The sequence below is a fragment of the Triplophysa dalaica genome, chromosome 10 (assembly GCF_015846415.1).
Source record: "Triplophysa dalaica isolate WHDGS20190420 chromosome 10, ASM1584641v1, whole genome shotgun sequence".
NCBI lineage: Eukaryota > Metazoa > Chordata > Actinopteri > Cypriniformes > Nemacheilidae > Triplophysa > Triplophysa dalaica.
In genome coordinates, this window is record NC_079551.1 from 5,376,854 (window position 1) to 5,399,879 (window position 23,026).

At 37.9% G+C, this 23,026-nt stretch overlaps 1 protein-coding gene across 1 annotated transcript; it reads left to right on the forward strand.

The window, feature by feature from the left end:
- The first annotated feature begins 501 nt into the window (after window positions 1–501).
- LOC130430377 (uncharacterized) lies at window positions 502–18,764 on the forward strand. Its single transcript, XM_056759465.1, has 13 exons — window positions 502–859; window positions 1,314–1,619; window positions 1,694–2,032; window positions 3,365–3,490; window positions 3,860–4,165; window positions 4,672–4,953; window positions 5,773–6,081; window positions 6,307–6,345; window positions 7,042–7,314; window positions 7,752–8,042; window positions 10,586–10,906; window positions 16,798–17,100; window positions 18,028–18,764. Exons 1-13 carry the CDS (start codon window positions 796–798, stop codon window positions 18,156–18,158), a joined length of 3,090 nt encoding a protein of 1,029 aa, XP_056615443.1. The 5' UTR covers window positions 502–795; the 3' UTR covers window positions 18,159–18,764.
- Window positions 18,765–23,026: the final 4,262 nt, after the last annotated feature.

Consider the following 23,026-nt stretch of genomic DNA (forward strand, 5'->3'; position numbering starts at 1 on the left):
TATCTATATGTTTGTGATTGTGTTGATGAAATGATGAAGTCAAGATAGCGTGTATGATTGTTTGTATTATTGTTTATGAATTTCTTTTCTTCACCATCACTGTCCAGAGTTTCTCATTAAATAATCTATTAAAATTAAAGAATAATAGTAAACATTCATAAAAATGGAAATTATATTTGGTTGTTGGAATTTAGAGGTCTGGCATTTGACAGTCAGGAAAAGTTTGGGAGGTAGAGGGGTATTTTATCATTTTGATTAAAGCTTATAAGGGCACATAAATGTAAAAAAATCAACTGCCCACACAAATAAATCATTCATAATGAACACAGGAAATATAACGTCTCAGAGAATGTATGTGTTTATATTTGACTAAACCTATGATGATAGAGTGTGACATCGCTCTAAAGATTATTTATTTATGCCTGATACATACAGGTGTGTAAATTCCTACAGATATCACATCAATCAAGGCCAATAGCATCAGAGGGTGTAATGCCGGCATCTAACAGCAGGGGCCAAATTGAGTCACGACAGGAATTGTGATAAGAGATAACGAACTGAAATGATCGCTTGAACGGCTCTGAAAAGACACGACAAAGTGAAGGTTGCAAGGAACTCATGAATATTTATATAATATGTTCCGCCCAGTGAAAGAAAATAATATATCCCTACAGAAACTTAAATAGCACACACTTGCTTAATCTGATCGGTGCAGTTCAGGAGCTCTAGAGATGCAATGAGCAGTTTAATAAAATCTTCTCATCATCATTAAACGCAAGGATACTTTACATCAATATGAAGAACAGATTTACAATAAATGTGTTGTTTGTAGTATTTCATCATCTATTTCATTTGTGCGGTAAGTGCTTTATTTCTGTTCGTATTAAACACATTTGGATTCGGTTTTTGTCATTGACAGCTCATTCGGATTTAACAACATTGCATTCGCATTATAGCCCTATTTTCACGGGATTTGTATTTTATATAGCTAATAAATAAATAAATGCAAATTCCTGGTGAGCAAGCCAACACTGCCATGCGTAATTATTTCCCAGATATGATAGCTTTGCATATAGTTTGTATATAGTTGTTTGATGTATAATGATATAAGACCGTACCTGTCGGCATTAGAGATCCGCGATTGCGTATTGAAGTCAGTCATCATTTTGCAAATCATATCATGAAATCTTACTTAAGTGTGTTCAAATGTTTCTTGGTTTTTCACATTCATACCCTCTAAAAAATGGTCTGATTTATTTTCCTTGTTATGAATCGTCCCTGTTTGTTCTCCGGGTTGTTTGGTGTTAATCCAGATGGAGTGAAGTCAGTGTCAGTGATGGAGGGAGATTCTGTCACTTTACACAGTGATGTTACTGACATACAGAGCTATTATCTGACATTGTGGAGGTTTGGAGACGATGGCTTTACCATAGCTCGAATCAACAAAGATAAGATCATATACAGTGATATTCCAGCATTCAGAGACAGAATGGTGTTGGATGATCAGACTGGATCTCTCACCATCACAAACAGCAGAATCAAACACTCTGGACTTTATAAGATGGAGATCAGCAACAGCACAGGCACTTCAGTGAAGAAATTCCGTCTTAGAGTCTATGGTGAGACTTAAACTATAAAACTGACTGTAAAGTTGTGTAGTTATAATTTTTCAATGTGGAGCTGTTTCTTGTAGATTCTCCGCTTTTGATCGAAGCTGAAAAAGGTGAATTAAAGACGGTGTCGGTAACAGAGGGAGATCCTGCCTATCTGATGATGGAAGATGTTGACACACAGAGATATGATCTGATAGTGTGGAGGTTTGGAGATGACGGCATTCTTATACTGAAGGGTGACAGAGAAGACAATAAGACCACATTTAGTAATGAGATATATGAAGACAGACTGGAGCTGAACTATCAGACCGGATCTCTCACCATCACAGACGCCAGAATCACAGACACTGGACTTTATAAAGTAAAGATCAGCGGTGACAGAAGAGCCGAATACTTGAGATTCATTCTGACTGTCAGTGGTGAGTACATCACTTCAGCATCATATAGTGTTTTCATACTTTATACAGGGGTTTTCAACTGGTTCTATGCCCATAACCCCTCAAAAAAAAGACGTTTCTATCGCCATATTTTTTTTATCTGAATGGTTTCCTGGGTATTGTATATATCGTTTTGTTCTGTTGAACACAAAATACGTTTTGGTATATTTAGGAAAGCAAATAATTCTGGGTCATGTTTGACTACAATTATTTTTTTTCCTTCTATGGTAGTCAATTATGCCAAAGAATTTTCAGAACATTCTATCAAATATCTTTGTGTTCAACTGGACAAATAATTGTATACAGATTTGGAACATCTAGAGAAATTCATAACAGAATTTCATTTTTTGGGTGGAGTGTCCCTTTAAAATATCCCACATCTGCCAAGCACGCAAATGGACGAGAAACATGTTTTCTCTTCGTAAGACATTCAGAAACTTGCTTAAGAATTAAGGATGGTTACATTTACTGCATAATATATAATGTGTACAAGCACGTCAATGTTTTAGTTGTTGTAGACTGCGTATAGCGCTGCTCAAACGTGATATTTGGCAGCCGGGAGAATGAAGTGTTGTACACTCATGAGTGATTTCTTTCATTGTGCAACGTGACATTGACCTGACAAAACATTGGTAAAAACATAATTCGGATGTACTGTGTCTAATACCACCGCTAATTTCTCCTCTTTGGTTGAGATGAGCTCCCGCGTTCCTCCCTGTACTGTAGCCTGTCTGTCAGACTCGTTCTCCACACTTTTGTGATCGGGCCGGTCCTGGAGTTGCCAGGTATTCATTCGGAGTTTGAAAACACAATAAGAAACGCGTCAATTATCATTTATCCTTAGAATATTAATAAACATTTTGGCGGCCGCAGTACATTATGAAAGTAGCCCAAAAACTCGCAACCCGCGGCTCAATCATTTTTTCCGCAACTGCATTCTCAAAATAGCCCAACTGTGCGGGAAAATCGCGACCCTGGCAACACTGGTATGTACGTATATGTACGTATATGACGTTGGGGAAGCAAAACACAACGTTAAGAAAAGCATAAGATAGACCTGATAGGTGCAAAGCAAACCTATCCTGTGTCAGTTTGAATCTCAACTCGACCTCAAATTATTTTAAATATTTTCATTAAATTTAGTATTCACACCAATGCGCAAATATTCTGGAAATGTTTGGAAAAATAACTTATGGAAAAAAAATGATTTTAATAGTGAAATTAGGTAGGCTGCAATGCCGCCGCGGACCACCGGTTGAAAACCCCGGCTTTATAGTGTTTAAGATCAGTGACCGTGTGTGTTTCTCACTCCAGCATCAGGTATATCTTCAGGTGGTGTAGCAGGTATAGTTATTGTTGTTCTGCTGGTCGTGTCTGGAGCTGTCGGTGTATTTGTGTTTTTCATTCACCGCAGAACCTCTGAAATAAAAAAACAAAATGGTAAGGGTGGTAAAAATCATTTTATCTTAAAAAGCATGAATGTCTGTGTTAAAATTCATAACACATGTTTGTGTGTCTGTGCTTTTGTGTATGAGTGTCTTCATGTTTGTATGACATCGAAACCCATTAGTAAAACAATTAAAGTAATGTTTCTGATCTTGTGCTGCTTTACTTTAGAATGAAGAATTAGAAAACATGAAGATAATCTTGATAAAGAGAGTTTTGTTCTGAGACTTGAATGCAGCTTTACACCACAACAATTTATGGATATTTACAATAACATTGATTGCACAAATAAACGTTTATTACACCCGACTCAAACCTGTATTGGTGCACTGAACGTGTGTTTGCTCCTGTTTGGTTCTTCAGATGTTTTTGTTGAAAAGTCAGTGTCAATGCAGACGGGAGATTCTGTCATTCTAGACACTGGTGTTAAAGAAATACAGAAAGATGATGAGATAACGTGGATGTTTAAAGACACATCTATAGCTAAAATAATAGCAAATCAAACTATTGAAAATATCGATGAGCGATTCAAAGACAAACTGGAGCTGAACCCTCAGACTGGATCTATCATCATCAAAGACACCAAAACTGAACACACTGGACTTTATAAAGTAAAGATGAAACTTCAAGATGTGACATCAGCCCAGATATTCAGTGTTTCTGCCAGTGGTAAGAACGCTTTCAATATAGTATTTAGAACAACACTGTGAAGATAGAGAAACTCAAACATTAGTTTACTCAAATCAAATTTATAAAGCTTTATACAATAGTTAGTTCAGTTCTTGATTCCGATTGGTCAATAGCTGTGCTTCATTCACGATAAACCAACAGGTGAGCCTACAGTAACAGGGGAAAATAAAGGGGTTTATATAAAAACAGGGTTATAACAAAAATTTAAACACCTTATTTACTAATCAACAGAACTACAAAGGAAACAAACTAAATACAAAGTAAAGCTCACAAACTCCCCACAAAAGTCCCTAAAATGAAGAAACATAAGTGACAAACTAACTGTATGAGATATGATGATATCAGAATCAGCTAACTGATCATTCTTAATAATAATTCACGGACGGTTAACCTTGATATCTGTACGCATCTCAGACTGATGTAAATAATCACTGCACATGAGCCTCATGTAATAATATGATAAATTTTGTGTGTCTGTTTGACAGATAAACTGTCTGTGAATGAAGGAGATCCTTTCACTTTAAGCTCTGGTCAGACTGAACTGGGAGACAATGTCATGATATGGAGCTTTAAAGACAAACATATAGCTACAGTCAGTGAACATCAGACACCTGTTTGTTATGAAGAGAGATTCAAAGACAGAGTTCATGTGGATCCTCAAACTGGATCTCTGACCGTCACAAACAGCAAAACTAAACACTCTGGACTTTATCAACTACAGATCAGCACAGAGAAATCAGAAAGAAAATTCACTGTTACTGTCCGTGGTGAGTGAGCTGAGGTCTTTGAGATCAGTTATACTATATATATATATATACAGTTATACGGTGTCATGAATCTCGGGTGAGGTAAGAACAGAGGACCCGAGTGCAGACAGGGAGGTAGGGGGTATTTAACAAGACTTTAATAAATACAAAACAAAGATCCACGAGGGGGTAACATAACAAAACATGGAAACAGGAACAAGGACTAATAGACTAGGACTATAACTACAACTTGACATTAAACTACAATAAACTGAACTAACAGTACAACACCAGGGAACAAGAACTCAACCACATGACACAAACAACCAGCACAGGAAAATGAAACATGAGGACTATTTAAAGGGGATGAAAACAAGAAGGGACAGGTGCGGGGCATGAACAAATTAACAAGCAATGACGAGACGAAAGGGCGGGTACAGAGACGAGACCTAGAGGGAGCGTGTCGAAAGCCTCTCTCCACATGAAACATGAGGTTCTGTCATGATACTGCCTCTCCTTGTCATGTTTTCAGGTCTGATGGTACAGAATCATTAAAAAAATGTGTTAATTTATTTATTTTATCAAAAGTTAACATTGACATAAAATTTAAATGTATTTTCTGTCAAGTGTGACCCCAGCGGAGTATCATCAAGCGTAACAGTGAAATCTTTCAAATAGTTCAAATTGATTTTCCTCAACATTTTTTTTCTTTTTCTGACAATGTTTTTTTTTTAACATGAATTAAATATTGAGCACTACATTGGCAGAAAGTCTGTTATGTCCCATTAACTGTCTGTAAATGAAAAATGATTTTAATGTCGGCATTTCTGTTTCTGAAAGAGAAAATTAGGAAGGTGTCAGTGATGGAGGGAGAATCATTCACTCTCAACACTGGAGTTGCTTTCATACAGAGGCCTGATATGATCAAGTGGATGTTTAAACACAAGTGTATAGCTGAACTCATTGGAATAAAACCTGCTGCTGCTGCTGTTGTTGTTGATAAAGATGAAAGATTCACAGACAGATTGGAGCTAGACCATCAGACTGGATCTCTCACCGTCACAAACACCAGAACCACAGACTCTGGACTTTACACACTGAAGATCGACTCTGAGGATTCAGAATGGAAATTCAGTGTCACTGTCAGAGGTGAGTTACTCAATTGTAAAGGAAGAAAACTCTCTTAATTGGTTATAAACACACTTTAACAGTAACTGCAACAGTGCCTGCTGGACAGTAATTTTCCTTAATCCAACTAAAAAGACCTCGTATTTTTCACAATTATGCTTTTGAGGTTAATCTATCTTGTTTTAAGGTTGTTTAAATGTTTTTATTTGACAAGAAGAGAAAAATATGTTTATATTGTTTAAACAGGCCGGCCTCCTTGGGAAAAACGTCCAGAGCAGAAAGAAGGTGAGATTTATTCCTGCTGTTTGACTGAAACTAATTCAACTCTTGACTTTCAGAGTTTCCTCAACAGATGATTATGCAATAACCTGTAGAACTTTGTAATAATATTCATTAAAAGGGAAGGAAGGAGGCGGGAACCGGAAGACATTTTAAACATTTAATACAGGAATATTACAGCCGGCGGCCCCTCACGGACGACCGCCGGCGAACAAAACATAAATACAAAACAAATACAACCATAACACAAGTTCGGGCCCGGTCCTCTCTCTTCGACGGTCCGGTCGCTCGTTCCTTTTATATGCTCCCATCTCCTACGTGATTCGAGGCCGGTGTGCGCACAGCTGGCGCTAATTCACAATTACTCACTGGACTCGAACCCCGGTCTCGCCCCGCCTACTCTACTACATACTTCTATCTAACACACATACACTTACACACACACACACACACACACACACACACACACACACACGCACACACACACACCAGTTATTGATTCTGATTGGTCAATGACATAAAGTGAGGAAACACAGGATCATGTACAAATGGGGTAATGACAAAAACTGAAACACCTAATAAACTAATCTACAGTATGACGAGATGAGTTCACTGATCATTATACATCATGTAGTCATTTAATATTCATACTCACTTGATTGTTTTTGTGTGTCTGTATTGTTTTGTGTGTTTGATTGTCAGTGAATGAAGGAGATCCTTTCACTTTAAATTCTGGTCAGACTGAACTAGGAGACAATGACATGACATGGAGGTTTAAAGACAAACATATAGCTACAGTCAGTGAACATCAGACATCTGTTTGTGATGAAGAGAGATTCAAAGACAGAGTTCATGTGGATCCTCAAACTGGATCTCTGACCGTCACAAACAGCAGAACTGAAGACTCTGGACTTTATCAACTAGAGATCAGTGGCAAAAAGAAATCAAAAAGAAAATTCGCTGTTAGAGTCCGTGGTGAGTAAGACGAGGTCTTTGAGATCAGTGTACAATACATTCAAGTTAAATTGTTAAAACAATTTATTCAGGATTCAATAAAAATGTTTTATTTTATTCACTTATCTCCACATACAAATATATATTTTATTTATTGTTTCAAAAGTTTACATTGAACTACAATGTAAATATATTTTCTGTCAAGCGTGACACCGAGTTGAGTATTAACAGTGTAACAGTGAAATCTAATATTTAAAATATTTAAAATATTTTTGAGCAATATTTTTACTGACAATGAATTAAATATGTAGCAAGAAGTATATGGGCAGAATGTCTGTTATGTTCTATGAACTTGTATGTAAATGAGACTGAAATATTGTTGTATGATATGATACTGCACTTCTGTAGTTTATCTGTCGTTTCGCTTATTTTAATGTCTGCATTTCTGTTTCTGACAGAGAAAATTAAGAAGGTGTCAGTGATGGAGGGAGAATCTTTTACTCTCAACACCCTCACACAGAGGCCTGAAATGATCAAGTGGGAGTTAGGACACAGGTGTATTGCTGAAGTCATTGGTATACAACCTGCTGTTAGTGCTGTTGTTGATGACAGATTCACAGACAGACTGAAGATGGACCATCAGACTGGATCTCTCACCGTCAAAAACACCAGAACCACAGACTCTGGACTTTACACACTGAAGATCAACTCTGAGGATTCAGAATGGAAATTCAGTGTCACTGTCAGAGGTGAGTAACTCAATTCTAAAGGAAGAAAACTTTCTTAATTGGTTAAAAACACACTTTAACAATAACTGCAACAGTGGCTGCTGGACAGTCATTTTCCTTTTCCTAACTAAAAGTCCTCATATTTTTCACAATTATACTTCTGAAGTTAATTTTTCTTTTTTAAGGTTGTTTAAAAAATATTTTTTGACAAGAAGACAAATATATGTTTATTTTGTTTAAACCCTATGGGCTCCTTGGGAAAAAAAGTTCAGAGCTGAAAGAAAGGGAGATTTATTCCTGCTGTTGACGGAACTTGACTCAACTCGTGACTTTCAGTGTTTCCTTAACAGATGATTATGCAATAATCTGTTCTACTTCAGTAACAGTAAGAGAGGTGTAAGGAGTACCTGAAACCATACTTGAGTAAAAGTACAGATACTTTGCAGCGAAAACTTCTCCATTACAAGTTACAAGTCACAAATTCCAAAACTACTTGAGTAAAAGTCTTTCAACAGTACTTGAGTATGTGACACGTATTGAAAAGGCTCAAAACAGCACTAGTCCTCAACACTTCACTTTAGAGTGAAAACCAAGAAACAGTTGATTGGTGAGGAGAGCAATCACAATCGTCTATTACAAACACTCAAGTCTCATTTAAGCGCAAGTGCTCATAAGCACCAATATCCTTCAAAAGCTCTCTTCAGTAAAATGGATAAATAAAATAATGTAAAGTAAATTTACGAAAGTCAAAGCATTTTGCACTGGACATGCTGGTTTGGGCTTTATCGTCGTCTGCAGTCAAGTTCACTTCTCACATAAAACACCAGTGATCTCAACTACCTGATATTGCACCCGCATTCACTGAAGAAGCCATGTTGACAAGTTTCAGTAAGTAATGGGCAAAATGCACAAGATATAAAACCTTAAATCCCCTGTAAATGGCAATATTGCTTCTATTGAAGCAGAAATAAACTGCTGTTAATGTTAGATGTTATGTAAATTGTAATGTGTAAAGAGTACATATACTTATTATACAATGTAGTCAAGTAGTGAGTGAAAGTTTATAATTTAATACTCAATACAACTACAAAGTAGCCAAAAAGATACTTAAGCATATTAACTAATCATATTTACTCCAATACTTTACACCACTGAGTAACACACACACAGTATTCACTGGTGATGTTACGTTTGACAACGGACGTTTCGTGTTTCACGTTTCGGAACTTGTATTAAAAAACGAAACATCTCACAGTGAAGAAAAATATACCGGAGCTTGATATGGTTTGCCATTACTATGTGATCTATCACGTCCAAATCTTAGTTTTTAGACACGATTACGTGACTGCTTCTTCATCCGATAAAAACATTTCACGAACCCTCCTTTTTCATGAATTTTTTATATTGGGCCTACCCATAAAATAAAATGTCAAGTCCCCAGTTCACCAGCATTTCACAGTTATACAACAGTTTTATTTTATTTTGTCATGTATACATCTACAAGAAACCTCGCCTATGAACTTATAGGTTTAGGACTAAACTGTGAATTAGGCTGCTAATGTTTATCAATGCAAATACATATAAAAATGTTATCCTCTTCCATTAAGTGAATCTTTCTTAAATACATTCATAGACTTTGATATTCATATAATATTTCAGGCCTAAGTGCTACATCAACACTAACACATGAAAAACAGGCTATTTTTATTGATGTGAAGCGACGAATTTACATAAAGCAAAAAATAAATGGACACAGAGGCAGCCTTTCCACCCTTTGACCACAAGATGGTGATAGTGTGCACAGTTTTAAAAAGCTTCGAGTAATGAACCATGTAACGACACACTTGATGGAAAAGCCTCAGAAAGCTTCGCGGAGCGGTTGAGCAGACAGGTTAGACGACAGTTCTGTTGCATTTTGCCCTGATAGATTATCTGTAGTCTTAAAAAAGTCTTCAACTGAAAAACAAAATTCGGTCATGTCTTTCAAACTGCATATGATGTCTTCTGTTCAGCACAAAATGAAACGTCTTACAAAAGCGTCTTTTTGCCATAAAGTGAAAGTGAATCTGCAGCCACATATGAAAAGTTTGGTTCCAAAACTCAATTCTTATGAATTAAAAAAAACTTTTTTCATGTTTTTGTTGTGTTTTATTGTGTTAGATGTTTTTTTTTATTATTATTATGGCTTAAATCAAAAGCTTAAATCAAAAGCTGTGTTAGCTGTATTTTTTATTATTATTATGGCTTAAATCAAAAGCAACCAACTGCAGTTTGATTGATATTAGTTAGAATGCACGATAAAAACTGTGTTTTTTAAAAACTCATATAAACTCAAATCTTATTCACGATTGTGAATATTCAGTTATTTTGCCCGCTCTAGACATGTTGAAAGTCCTCTGCTCTGTGCTCTAAAGCAATTTATTAACAGTGTTTACTTTTGCCTTTTATATCCCATAAATCAAACTAAAAACTAAAGTATTATCTTTCACAATTATGCTTCTCAAGTTAATTTATCTTCTTATGTCACTCACTTATTTTAATGTCGGCATTTCTGATTCTGACAGAGAAGATTAGGAAGGTGTCAGTAAATGAGGGAGAGTCTTTAACTCTCAACACTGGAGTTGCTTTCATACAGGGGCCTGATATGATCAAGTGGATGTTTAAACACAAGTCTATTGATGAACTCACTGGAAAAAGACCTTCTGCTGCTGCTGCTGCTGCTCATGTTGATGTTTATAAAGATGAAAGATTCACAGACAGACTGGACCTGGACCATCGGACTGGATCTCTCACCATCACAAACACCAGAACCACAGACTCTGGACTTTACACACTTAAGGTCGACTCTGAGGATTCAGAATTGAAATTCAGTGTCACTGTCAGAGGTGAGTAACTCAATTCAGAAGAAAGAAAACTCTCTTTATTGGTTAAAAACATCATTTAACAATAACTGCAACAGTGGCTACTGGACGGTAATTTCCCTTAACACAACTTTAAAGTCCTCATATTTTTCACAATTATACTTGTGAAGTTAATTTATCTTGTTTTAAGGGTGTTTAAATATTTTTACTAGACAGGAAGACAAATATATGTTTATATTGTTTAAACAGGCCGGCTTCCATGGAACAAACGTCCAGAAAGTGAGATTGAAACTAATTCAACCCTTGACTTTCAGTGTTTCCTCAACAGATTAATATGCAATAACCTCTTCTATCTAAGTAACACAAGAGGTGTAATGAGTACCTGGAAACCGTACTTGAGTTAAAGTACAGATACTGTACCTTGAAGCAAAAAAATACTCCATTACAAGTTAAAAGTCATGAATTCCCAAACGACTTGAGTAAAAGTCTCAATATATCTGATTTCAACAGTACTTGAGTATTTTACTCATACTGAATGTAGGCTCAAAGCAGCACTAGTCCTCAACACTTGAGACATGTCATAACAACTGAACCTCAACATTGCAACAGATCAAGGTCGACACCACAGCCATCGTCTATTTCAAATGTCCTCTTCCCACATAAAACACCTGTGATGTCAACTACCTGATATTGCACCCGCATTCACATAAAGAAGCCATGTTGACAAGTTTCAGTAAGAAAGGACAAAAATGCACAAGATATTGTGTTCAATGCTCTGTAAATGGCAATATTACTTCTTCTGTAGCAGAAATAAACTGCTGATAAAGTTAGGTGTCAAATGTAGTGGAGTAAAGAGTAACCTACATACTTGCTTGGAAAAGTTGCTTATATCTTTAATACTCTGTACAATTACAAAGCACTCACACACACTTTTTGATGTGACGTTTGACACCGAGGCTTCGTGAAGCAATGTACCGAAACTTGATAAGTTCGCCATAAACTGCAGTTCACCAATCAACTGCAGTTTGATTGATATTAGTTGGATAGTACAATAAAAAACATTATTTTTGAAAAACTCATTCAAACTCAAATCTCATACAAGATTGTGAATATTCGGATATTTGCCCGCTCTAGACGTGTCAAAAGCCCTCTGCTCTGTGCTCTAAAGCAATTTATTGACAGTGTTTACTTTACCCTTTTATGACCATGAAACAAACTACAACTATATTCTTATCTTTCACAATTACAGTTGTGTTCAAAATTATTCAACCCCCAATGCTGTAAATGGTTTTAGGGAATTTAGTGTACATTTGTGATTGTATTCAGAATGAAATCCTACAAGGACTTCTTAAAGAACCATATGCAACTAAAATGACATCAATTAGTTTTGTAATACAGTAGTAAATGTTTCTTTTGTGAATTCTTCATTGACATAATTATTCAACCCCTTAAAGACTACCACTCTGAAGAACAGAGGTTCAAAGAAGTGTTTTCAATCAGGTATTGAAAACACCTGTAGATATCAGGGAGCAGCAATAAAGCCTAATAAGCACCAATTAGGCAGCTTTAAAATGACTGTGATACTCAGCTCCTTCTAGACATTTAATGGTGTGGTTACAAACATGGTGAGGTCAAGAGAATGGTCCAGGAAGACAAGAGAACAGGTGATTACTCTTCACAGGAAGGGCAATGGCTATAAGAAGATTGCAAAGATGTTAAACATACCAAGAGACACCATAGGAAGCATCATTCGCAAATTCAAGGCAAAGGGCACTGTTGAAACGCTACCTGGTCGTGGCAGAAAGAAGATGCTGACTTCAACTGCTGTGCACTACCCGAAGCGTTGAGTGGAGAAAAGTCCCAGTGTGACTGCTGAGGAACTGAGAAAAGATTTGTCAGATGTGGGTACTGAAGTTTCTGCTCCGACAATACGGCGCACCCTGCGTAATGAAGGCCTCCATGCCAGAACTCCCAGGCGCACCCCCTTGCTGTCCCCAAAGAATAAGAAGAGTCGACTGCATTAAGCCAAAAGTCATGTGGACAAACCACAGAAGTTTTGGGATAGTGTTCTGTGGACTGATGAAACAAAATTAGAACTGTTTGGGCCCATGGATCAACGCTGTGTTTGGAGGAGGAAGAACAAGGCCTATGAAGAAAAGAACACCTTGCCTACTGTGAAGCATGGCGGGGGGTCAACCATGCTTTGGGGCTGTTTTGCTTCTGCAGGTACTGGGAAGCTTCAGCGTGTGCAAGGTACCATGAATTATCTTCAGTACCAGGAGATATTGGATGACAATGTGATGCAGTCCGTCACAAACCTGAGGCTTGGAAGACGTTGGACCTTTCAACAGGACAATGATCCCAAGCATACCTCCATGTCCACTAGAGCATGGTTGCAGATTAAAGGCTGGAACATTTTGAAGTGGCCATCGCAGTCACCAGACTTAAATCTGATTGAGAACCTCTGGTGGGGCTTAAAGAAAGCAGTTGCAGTGCGCAAGCCTAAGAATGTGACTGAACTGGAGGCTTTTGCCCATGGGCGAAGATACCCGTAGGTCGCTGCAAGATACTTGTGTCAAGCTATGCTTCACAATTAAAAGCTGTTATAACTGTAAAAGGATGTTGTACTTAGTACTAAGATTGAATGTCACTTGGGGGTTGAATAAGGCAAGGCAAGGCAAGGCAATTTTATTTATATAGCACATTTCATACACAGTGGCAATTCAAAGTGCTTTACATAGAAGAAATTAAAATAATAAAAAGAAATAAGAGTAATTAAAACAGTTTATAAAAGTAAAATACAGTACAGTACAGACAGTCGGACGAACATTGGCAACAGTGCTCATTCATTAAATGCATAGCTAAACAGATGCGTTTTGAGTCTGGATTTGAAAGTGACTATTGTAGGAGCACATCTGATCTCCTCTGGAAGCTGGTTCCAGCTGCGGCTGGCATAATAGCTAAAAGCAGATTCGCCATGCTTTGAGTGAACCCTTGGTATTTCTAGCTGATATGATCCTAGTGATCTGAGTGATCTGTTGGGTTTATATTCATTGAGCATATCTGCAATGTATTGAGGTCCTAGGCCATTGAATGATTTATATACCAGTAATAATACTTTAAAATCAATCCTAAATTTAACTGGGAGCCAGTGTAAAGACCTGAGGACTGGTGTGATATGTTCATATTTTCTAGTTCTGCTCAGAATCCTGGCGGCAGCGTTCTGTATGAGCTGCAACTGTCTAATGGTCTTTTTGGAAAGGCCAGTGAGGAGTCCGTTACAGTAATCCACCCTGCTGGTGATGAAAGCATGAACAAGTTTCTCTAAGTCTTGTCTGGAAACAAAGCATCTAATTCTTGCAATATTTTTCAGATGGTAGTATGCTGATTTGGTTATTGCTTTGACATGACTACTGAAACTAAGGTCTGACTCTAGTGTCACACCAAGATTCCTGACTTGATTTTTAATTGTTTGACCCCTAGAGTGAAGGTATGCGTTCACCTTGAGAACTTCATCTTTGTTTCCAAATGCAATTGCTTCAGTTTTGTCTTTGTTTAATTGAAGAAAGTTTTGACACATCCAATTGTTGACTTCATCGATGCATTGGCACAGGGAGTCAATGGGGCTGTAATCGTTAGGCGATAGAGCTAAGTAGATCTGTGTGTCGTCTGCATAGCTGTGGTAAGCAATTTTGTTCTTTCTCATTATTTGGCTCATTGGGAGCATATACAGGTTGAACAGGATTGGCGCAAGAATTGAGCCTTGAGGGACTCCGCATGTCATGGATGTCCACTCAGACTTATGATCTCCTATACTCACATAATAACCTCTCCCATCTAAGTATGACCTGAACCATTTTAGGACTATCCCAGAAAGCCCCACCCAGTTTTCCAGCCTGTCAAGAAGTATGTTATGATCGACAGTGTCAAATGCAGCACTGAGGTCGAGTAGTATCAGCACTGATAATTTGCCTGAATCAGTATTTAAGCGAATATCGTTTATTATCTTTATGAGCGCTGTCTCTGTGCTGTGATGCGGTCGGAAACCAGATTGAAAATTGTCAAAGTATCCATTCGCGCATAAGAATTTATTCAGCTGATTGAAGACAACTTTTTCAATGATCTTGCCTATGAAAGGAAGATTTGAGATCGGTATATAGCTGCTTAATATGGTCTTATCCAGATTGTTCTTTTTCAGGAGGGGCTTTACAACTGCAGTTTTCAGGGAGTTTGGAAAACTCCCAGAGAGAAGTGAGGCATTTACCACTTCTAGAAGATCTGCTTCTAAGCTGTTTAACACACTTTTGAAAAATGATGTGGGAAGGGTGTCAAGAGAACAGGTTGATGTTTTAAGGTGTTGTACGGTTTCTTCCAAAATTGTGCCATCAATTTCTTTGAAGTCAGACATAGTAACAACTTTCTCAGGTGGTTTGATTATCTGTCTAACCCCAGGGCAACTCAAGGATGTGCTGATCACCTTTCTGATATTATTGATTTTCTCACAGAAGAAAGAAGCAAACTCACTGCACTTGTTGTCTGAGAGCATTTCACTGGGAATCTGGTTTGGCGGGTTTGTCAGTCTCTCTACAGTAGCAAAAAGAGTGCGTGTGTTGTTTAAATTACTGTTTATAATATTTGAGAAGAAAGTCTGTCTAGCTTTGCCTAGTTCCATATTAAAAGCATGTAGGCTGTCTTTGTAGATGTTATAATGGACTACAAGTTTTGTCTTCCGCCATATGCGTTCTGCTTTTCTGCATTGTCTTTTCATATTTTGCACTGCTGTTGAGTTTCTCCAAGGTGCTTTTTGTCTGCCACTCTTCTTCCTGACTTTCACAGGAGCAATATCATCAATTACAGTTTTAACTTTTGAGTTAAAGGAATCAAGGAGAAAATCAACAGAGTCTGCAGATATGCTTGGTGTTAAGGATATAGCCTTCATAAATAGTACACTAGTGTTCTCATTTAAGCATCTCTTCTTGACAGACACAGACCTAGCTTCAGTGGCAGGAGAGATCAATATATCAAAGAAAATACAGAAATGATCAGACAGTGCTAAATCCTTGATAACAATCGATGAAATATTTAGACCCTTACTGATAAGTAAATCTAGAGTGTGCCCACGATTGTGTGTGGGTGCATGTACATGCTGAGTAAGATCAAAAGTTTTTAAAACAGTATTGATTTCTTTTGCCATATTGGTTTCTGCATTATCTAAGTGGATGTTAAAATCTCCAGCAATGGCAAAACAGTTAAACTCTGAGGTAATTGTCGATAACAGTTCTGTAAAGTCCTCAGCAAAGGCTGGAGAGTATTTTGGAGGCCTGTAAATAATGATAAGTAAAATGCGTGGAGCACCTTTTAACACAATACACAGATATTCGAAAGACAAATAATTCCCAGATGATTTTTGCTTACATTGATAGATATCTTTAAAAAGAGCAGCTAGACCCCCACCTCTCTTAGCAGCTCTGCAAACACTCATAAAAGTAAAGTTAGGGGGGGCTGCTTCATTTAGGATTGTTGCACTGCAGCTGTCTTCTAGCCAGGTTTCATTCAGAAGCATAAAATCCAGATTGTTTGTGGTTATTAAGTCGTTGACTAGAAGTGATTTATTTTTAAGTGAGCGGATGTTAAGGAGTGCTGATAAAATAAATACTGATAATGATGTGAGCTCAGAAAAGACATTTGTGGTTATTTCATTATAAATGTTATGTTATATTTGTCTGACCTTCACGTGCCTCTTTGATTTAATTGTAAGCAGGATGACTGAATGATCATAATCAATGTCAAACCGACCAAAACAATCAATTTCAGTGGGGGTTGAATAATTTTGAACAAAACTGTATGCTTCTCATGTTAATTTATCTTGTTATATCACTCGCTTGTTTTAATGCCAGCGTTTCTGTTTCTGACAGAGAACATTAAGACGGTGTTTCTGATGGAGGGAGGATTGTTATCGATTAGGACTGGGGATGTTCTCACACAGAGTCCGGATATGATCAAATGGTTGTTTGGAGACATTTGTATTGCAGAACTCACTGGAAATACACCTGCTGCTGCTCATGTTGATGTTGATAAAGATGAAAGATTCAGAGGCAGACTGAAGCTCGACCATTATACTCTCAAAATCACAAACACCAGTTCCACAGACTCTGGACGCTACACACTGAGGATGAGAACAGGTGATTCAGAAAGGAAATATATTGTCAATGTCAGAGGTGAGTATCTCAATTCCAAAGGAAGAAAACTCTCTTTATTGGTTAAAAACACCTTTTCACAATAATTTCAACTTTAACAGTTACTTGATAAAAGCAACTGATGCATTTTTACCTGCATTATTATACTATATGAACATAATAACAGTTTACTGGACGGCTGTTTATTTCTCGTACCCCTAAAAACTGTTTTACAACTATGCTTCTCAGGTTCATCCTGTTTTAAGGATGTTAAGATCTTTTTTATTTAACAAGACAAAGAGAAATTTTGTAGCAAAGGCCTTCAGAAGACTTGAAATATAATGTACAGTTCAGTCAGGACCACTTACGTTTGAGAACAGATTTTATTGAATAGTAATGCATCTCTTTGGTATTGGGGTTATGGTTCTGTTCTGGGCCGACTCCACACGCTCGTCCGGCACGATTTCCTGGATGGGGCGGGGAGATCAGAGAGTCGAAACCCCCCTGGATATGGAACAGAACCATGATATACATGCATGTGATACACGAACGCATGATAACTGATCCGCCGATTTTATTTAGTAAATGAAGTGAAGTTGGGGATGGAGGGGGGGATCCGGCGATTTACTGCAGAGACTGTGATGCTGAAATGAATGGGAATTTAAATGCTGCGCTGTGGTGTGTGTCGAATTAGGATTGGAGCATGTCAGAACGGCTGACTGTCAGCTGGAGCAATCTAAACTCACGTGACCTGCCTGAACTAACGCGATGCTTGATATACAACACAAATGCCTTGCACTTGTTGTGAATTTTCAATATACAGTGTATACGAAACACGGAAACTTGAAGGTTTTGTAAGACATCAGTAGAAATTCATATAGGGGGATAATATTATCACAGAATTTTAGTTTTTTGGAGAACTATTCCTAATTTCATTTTCTCTTAATGCCGTTTTTTATCTGTTTCTAGTGCTTTCTAAAGAAAACAAAGGGAATGATTCAGAGGCGGCACACAAACAGACTGAATCACATCCTTTGTTACCTTTTCATGTTGTGGAAAATGAGGAACATTTTTTACTGAATGTGAATCTGAAACCCTGAATGTGATGTGAAGTTGAAGTGACTCTGAGATTCTGTGTTCATTTGTTCATAAGTACAGTTTGGTATCACACAAACAGACTTTGATTATAAAGTTTGGTCCACATTACAGCTTCATCCAAGAACCGCCCATTCAAGACATGTAAACATCCAACCAGAGTTTACTTATTTACACAACATTTACATTCATGTGACAAACCTTAATTGAGCAAAGTGTTCTCTGTGAGTGCTTGTACAGAAATGACAAGTACCACACTTTGTTTAAAAGAAATACAGTCCAGAAGTAATGAGAAATAACTCTTAAAACAAAGAGGAATAATTTTGATGCCATGAAGCAAACTGCACAGGGGACCACAGCCCCCTTCGTAAATGAACAGAAAAATGTGATAGTGAGACATTAACTGGAAATGTACCCGATTAATAAATCTGTTCACCTGATGTTATTTACAGGGGTGATCTGTTTGTTCTGTCTTCTTTCTGTTTGATCTTTTCTGTTCTCTAGTGGACAAACAATATTCCAGGTTTTCACTCTTCTTATAATCTAGAGCTGTTGTATCATTAAAGGTGTCTAGTTTTGCCTAAAAGTTCTCTTTTACCTTTAACCAAATATTGTGTATTGGGAGATTAAATAAAAGTTGTCTAGTAGAATCAGCCTGTATCTTAATATGTTATTGATGTGATGTGTTAATGTAATGTTGAGGGATATATGGGCTATATCGAAAGGTATTTAATAAAACAACTGGGAGAAACCGGGTAGCCTACATCCAAACACAACCAACTGAAACAATGGCAGACAATGAACAGAGGAGAACATGAGGTTTAAATACATGAGCAATGGAATCAAGAGACACAAATACAGGTGTGGAGCAATTTAAGGGATAATTCACCCCCCAAACAAATTTTGTCATGAATTACTGATCATCAAGTCTCAAACCTATGAATTTCTTTGATTTGCAATCACTTCTACTTCAGCAGTGACTTTCTTTTTCAGATTGTACAATAATGTCCCTAATATTGTTTCAGTCTATCCAGATGAAGTCTACTGCCACTGCTACCTGAGTGACCACGATCTATAGTTCTGTGTTGGGGTCAATACACACAGCCCCGCTCATCACATCATTTATATGCCCTGTTTTCATTTCAAACCTGTATGACTTTCTTCTGCAGAACACAAAATAATATATTTTGAAATCTTTTGAACAAAACAGCACCGCCCCACTTCACTTCTATTGTATGAACACCAAAAACCAATGCGAGTGAAAGTCATACAGGTTTGAAATTACAAGAGGGTGAGCAAATGATGACAGAATTTTCATTTTGAAGGTGAACTATTGAGAATTATTCAACAACCTGTACTGAAATGTGACCCTGGATCACAAAGAGAAATACATTTCATGGGTCAAAGTTATCGATTTTTCTTTTATTTCAAAAAGCATTAAGATATTAAGTAAAGATGATGTACCATGAGGATATTTTGTAGATTTTCTACCCAAAATATAAAAACTTTGTTTTTATCAGTGGGCAGCAGTGCCTCTGATTAACATCTTCAAAGGCAGTTTTCTCAATATTTTGATATTTTTGAACTCTCAGATTTCTGAGTTTCAAACAGTTATATCTCTGCAAGATATTGTCCGATCCTGACAATTCATACATCAATAGAAATCGTATTTATTCAGATTTCATCCATCCATCCATTTTCTACCGCTTATCTGAACTACCTCGGGTCACGGGGAGCCTGCGCCTATCTCAGGAGTCATCGGGCATCAAGGCAGGATACACCCTGGATGGAGTGTCAACCCATCGCAGAGCACACACACACACTCATTCACTCAGGCACTCACACCCTACGGACAATTTTTCCAGAGATGCCAATCAACCTACCATGCATGTCTTTGGACCAGGGGAGGAAACCGGAGTACCAGGAGGAAACCCCCGAGGCACGGGGAGAACATGCAAACTCCACAAACACACACAAGTCGGAAGCGGGAATCGAACCCCCAACCCTGGAGGTGTGAGGCGAACGTGCTAACCACTAAGCCACCGTGCCCCCCCATTCAGATTTCATATGATGTAAAAATCTCAATTTCAATAAATTGACAGTTTTGTTGTCTAGGGTCACAAATGATCATGAAAGTGCTGTTTATATTGTATGTCTCTTAACTGTTACAATCTGATTAAAAAAATCATCATGTACATTAAATTTGTACATATATATATTTAGAGCAGTACTTATAGGCAAACTCAGGGGCGCAGCCCGGAATTTTGGGCCCATGAAAAATAATATAATTGGGACCCCTTTCCCAACTGTGGTCCCCCCTTTCCTCTACTTAAAGAGTTGAAACTGTCTTGCTTGTTGTAGTTCAATAGTACTAGCACAATATCACTGCTGGTGTCTGGGCGCATCTACTGACTGCAACTAAAGATCGTCACTGAGAGCGCTAAAGCAGGACCAAGTTGTCACAGGTCGGGGTGGGCCAAGCGTAACTGCACCCAACCCTAAACCAGGACCACCTCGAGGAGCGTGTCAGAGACGAGTCGGAGACAGAGATAAAATGTAACAAGTTTATTTCTGAAGTTAAAACAATTGGAAAATCCTAATTTAAATCCTCTTCCTTCGTCACTCTCAGTGGTCGAAAGCCCAGTATGACACATGGGGAGGACACGGCAATAAGGAATAATTCTTCCACACACACAGCAATTCCACCTCAAACATACAATGTGGGAGACACGTCAATTTGGGCACTGCAGTTCCACTTCACAAGGTGTAAGTAAGGCCAGCACTCACCCATGGGTCTCTGTCAAAAGAGCTGCGATCGTCGGTGTTTGAGCAGGATGCTTTGAATATTTCTCCACAGACACGGACAGAATTCACATCACCAGTTTTAATTGGGGAAAGAGGAGGAAAGAGGTCGGTAATGAATCAATACACTCCAAACAGTGATATTTGTAATCGCAATCCAGCACTCCAAACCACATCCAATTCAGTGTCGAATACACGCATTTAAGAGACTCAGTTTCCGCTTGCTTAACTCTCTCCTTCAGCCTTTACAGTGTGCTTTCTTCTCCCTCCAATGCCATCAAGTCTCTCTCAAGTCAACACTTTCCTCTTCACACAATGTTACTTTCCTCTTCACACAATGTTACTTTCCTCTTCACACAATGTTACTTTCCTCTTCACACAATGTTACTTTCCTCTTCACACAATGTTACTTTCCTCTTCACACAATGTTACTTTCCTCTTCACACAATGTTACTTTCCTCTTCACACAATGTTACTTAACTCCCTCTTCAGCCTTTATAGTGTGCTTTCCTCCTCCTCCAACGTCATCGGGGCTCTCTCAAGTCAGCACTTTCCTCTTCACGCAATGTTACTTTCCTCTTCACACAATGTTACTTTCCTCTTCACACAATGTTACTTTCCTCTTCACACAATGTTACTTTCCTCTTCACACAATGTTACTTTCCTCTTCACACAATGTTACTTTCCTCTTCACACAATGTTACTTAACTCCCTCTTCAGCCTTTATAGTGTGCTTTCCTCCTCCTCCAACGTCATCGGGGCTCTCTCAAGTCAGCACTTTCCTCTTCACGCAATGTTACTTTCCTCTTCACACAATGTTACTTTCCTCTTCACACAATGTTACTTTCCTCTTCACACAATGTTACTTTCCTCTTCACACAATGTTACTTAACTCCCTCTTCAGCCTTTATAGTGTGCTTTCCTCCTCCTCCAACGTCATCGGGGCTCTCTCAAGTCAGCACTTTCCTCTTCACGCAATGTTCCCTCACCAATTGCAACTCCCGAATAAAGGACTTCTCAGCGAAGGAGAACCACCCCAACAGTCCCTTTCTCTTGCCTTTCATGTGTTTTCAAGTGCCTAGTTAATTCTCCACACCTGATGTCACGTAATCATTACTGTCGTCAAGGCAACAGGTACACAGTGGCACGGGGAGCGGTGTTACATTGTTATCCTCCCGGAGGGAACACCAATCCAACAGAACAGTTCCGCTCTCCATTTGTCACACCGTGACAAAGTCATTTTATGCAGATACAGGGGGGTCGAGGTCAATATGGATGTTTACTTTTTGGTCAATTTTTACTTTTACTGCCAAAAACAAAGAGATCGTTCATTTTATTATTATATAAATATATATACTGAAGGATGACGGTTTAATAATTTTTTATTCGTTTTTACCTATTTTTGGGGCCCCTGTCAGTCATGGGCCCTAGAAATTGTTTTAACTCCCCCCCCTTACAGCACCTGTTGCTAGGCTTGCCAGATTTGCTTAACAAAACCACTGCAATGGCTAAGTGTTAAAAAAACAGTTTAAATAAAGTCTAAAAAAGTTGCCAAGCTTGGCGACCCTGCGACAGCGTCTAACATCACATATTACTGGATGGTGATAAAGAACACTATTAGTCTTGTAATGTCTTGTTCTGAACAGTTGTTTACACACACACACACACACACTTTCACTTCCACAGAAAGTGGACGAGTCAGAGCAGAAAATTATTTTAAACTCATTCAGACTAGATGAGCACACAGGTTTCACCACATTTCTGTGTCAAGCCTTGTTGAAACGAGTTCATTGTAAAACTACATAGTTGCTTCAAGTTGCATTAATCTGATTATGTTGCAAAATAGATCAACATGGAAAACCTCCACACATATCGCCATTGATATTATTTTAATAGTGTATTGTACTAAATTAAGCTTCTTTAATTGATTATGTTTTAATGCTGTTTAGATATTTAACTTTACAGGACAAATATGTGAGCAGTTAATACAACTAAAATAAGTTTTGCATCAATAATCAAAGAGAATAGTTTATTTGTGAACATGTTGCATTTTAGAGTGTACTTTCAATTT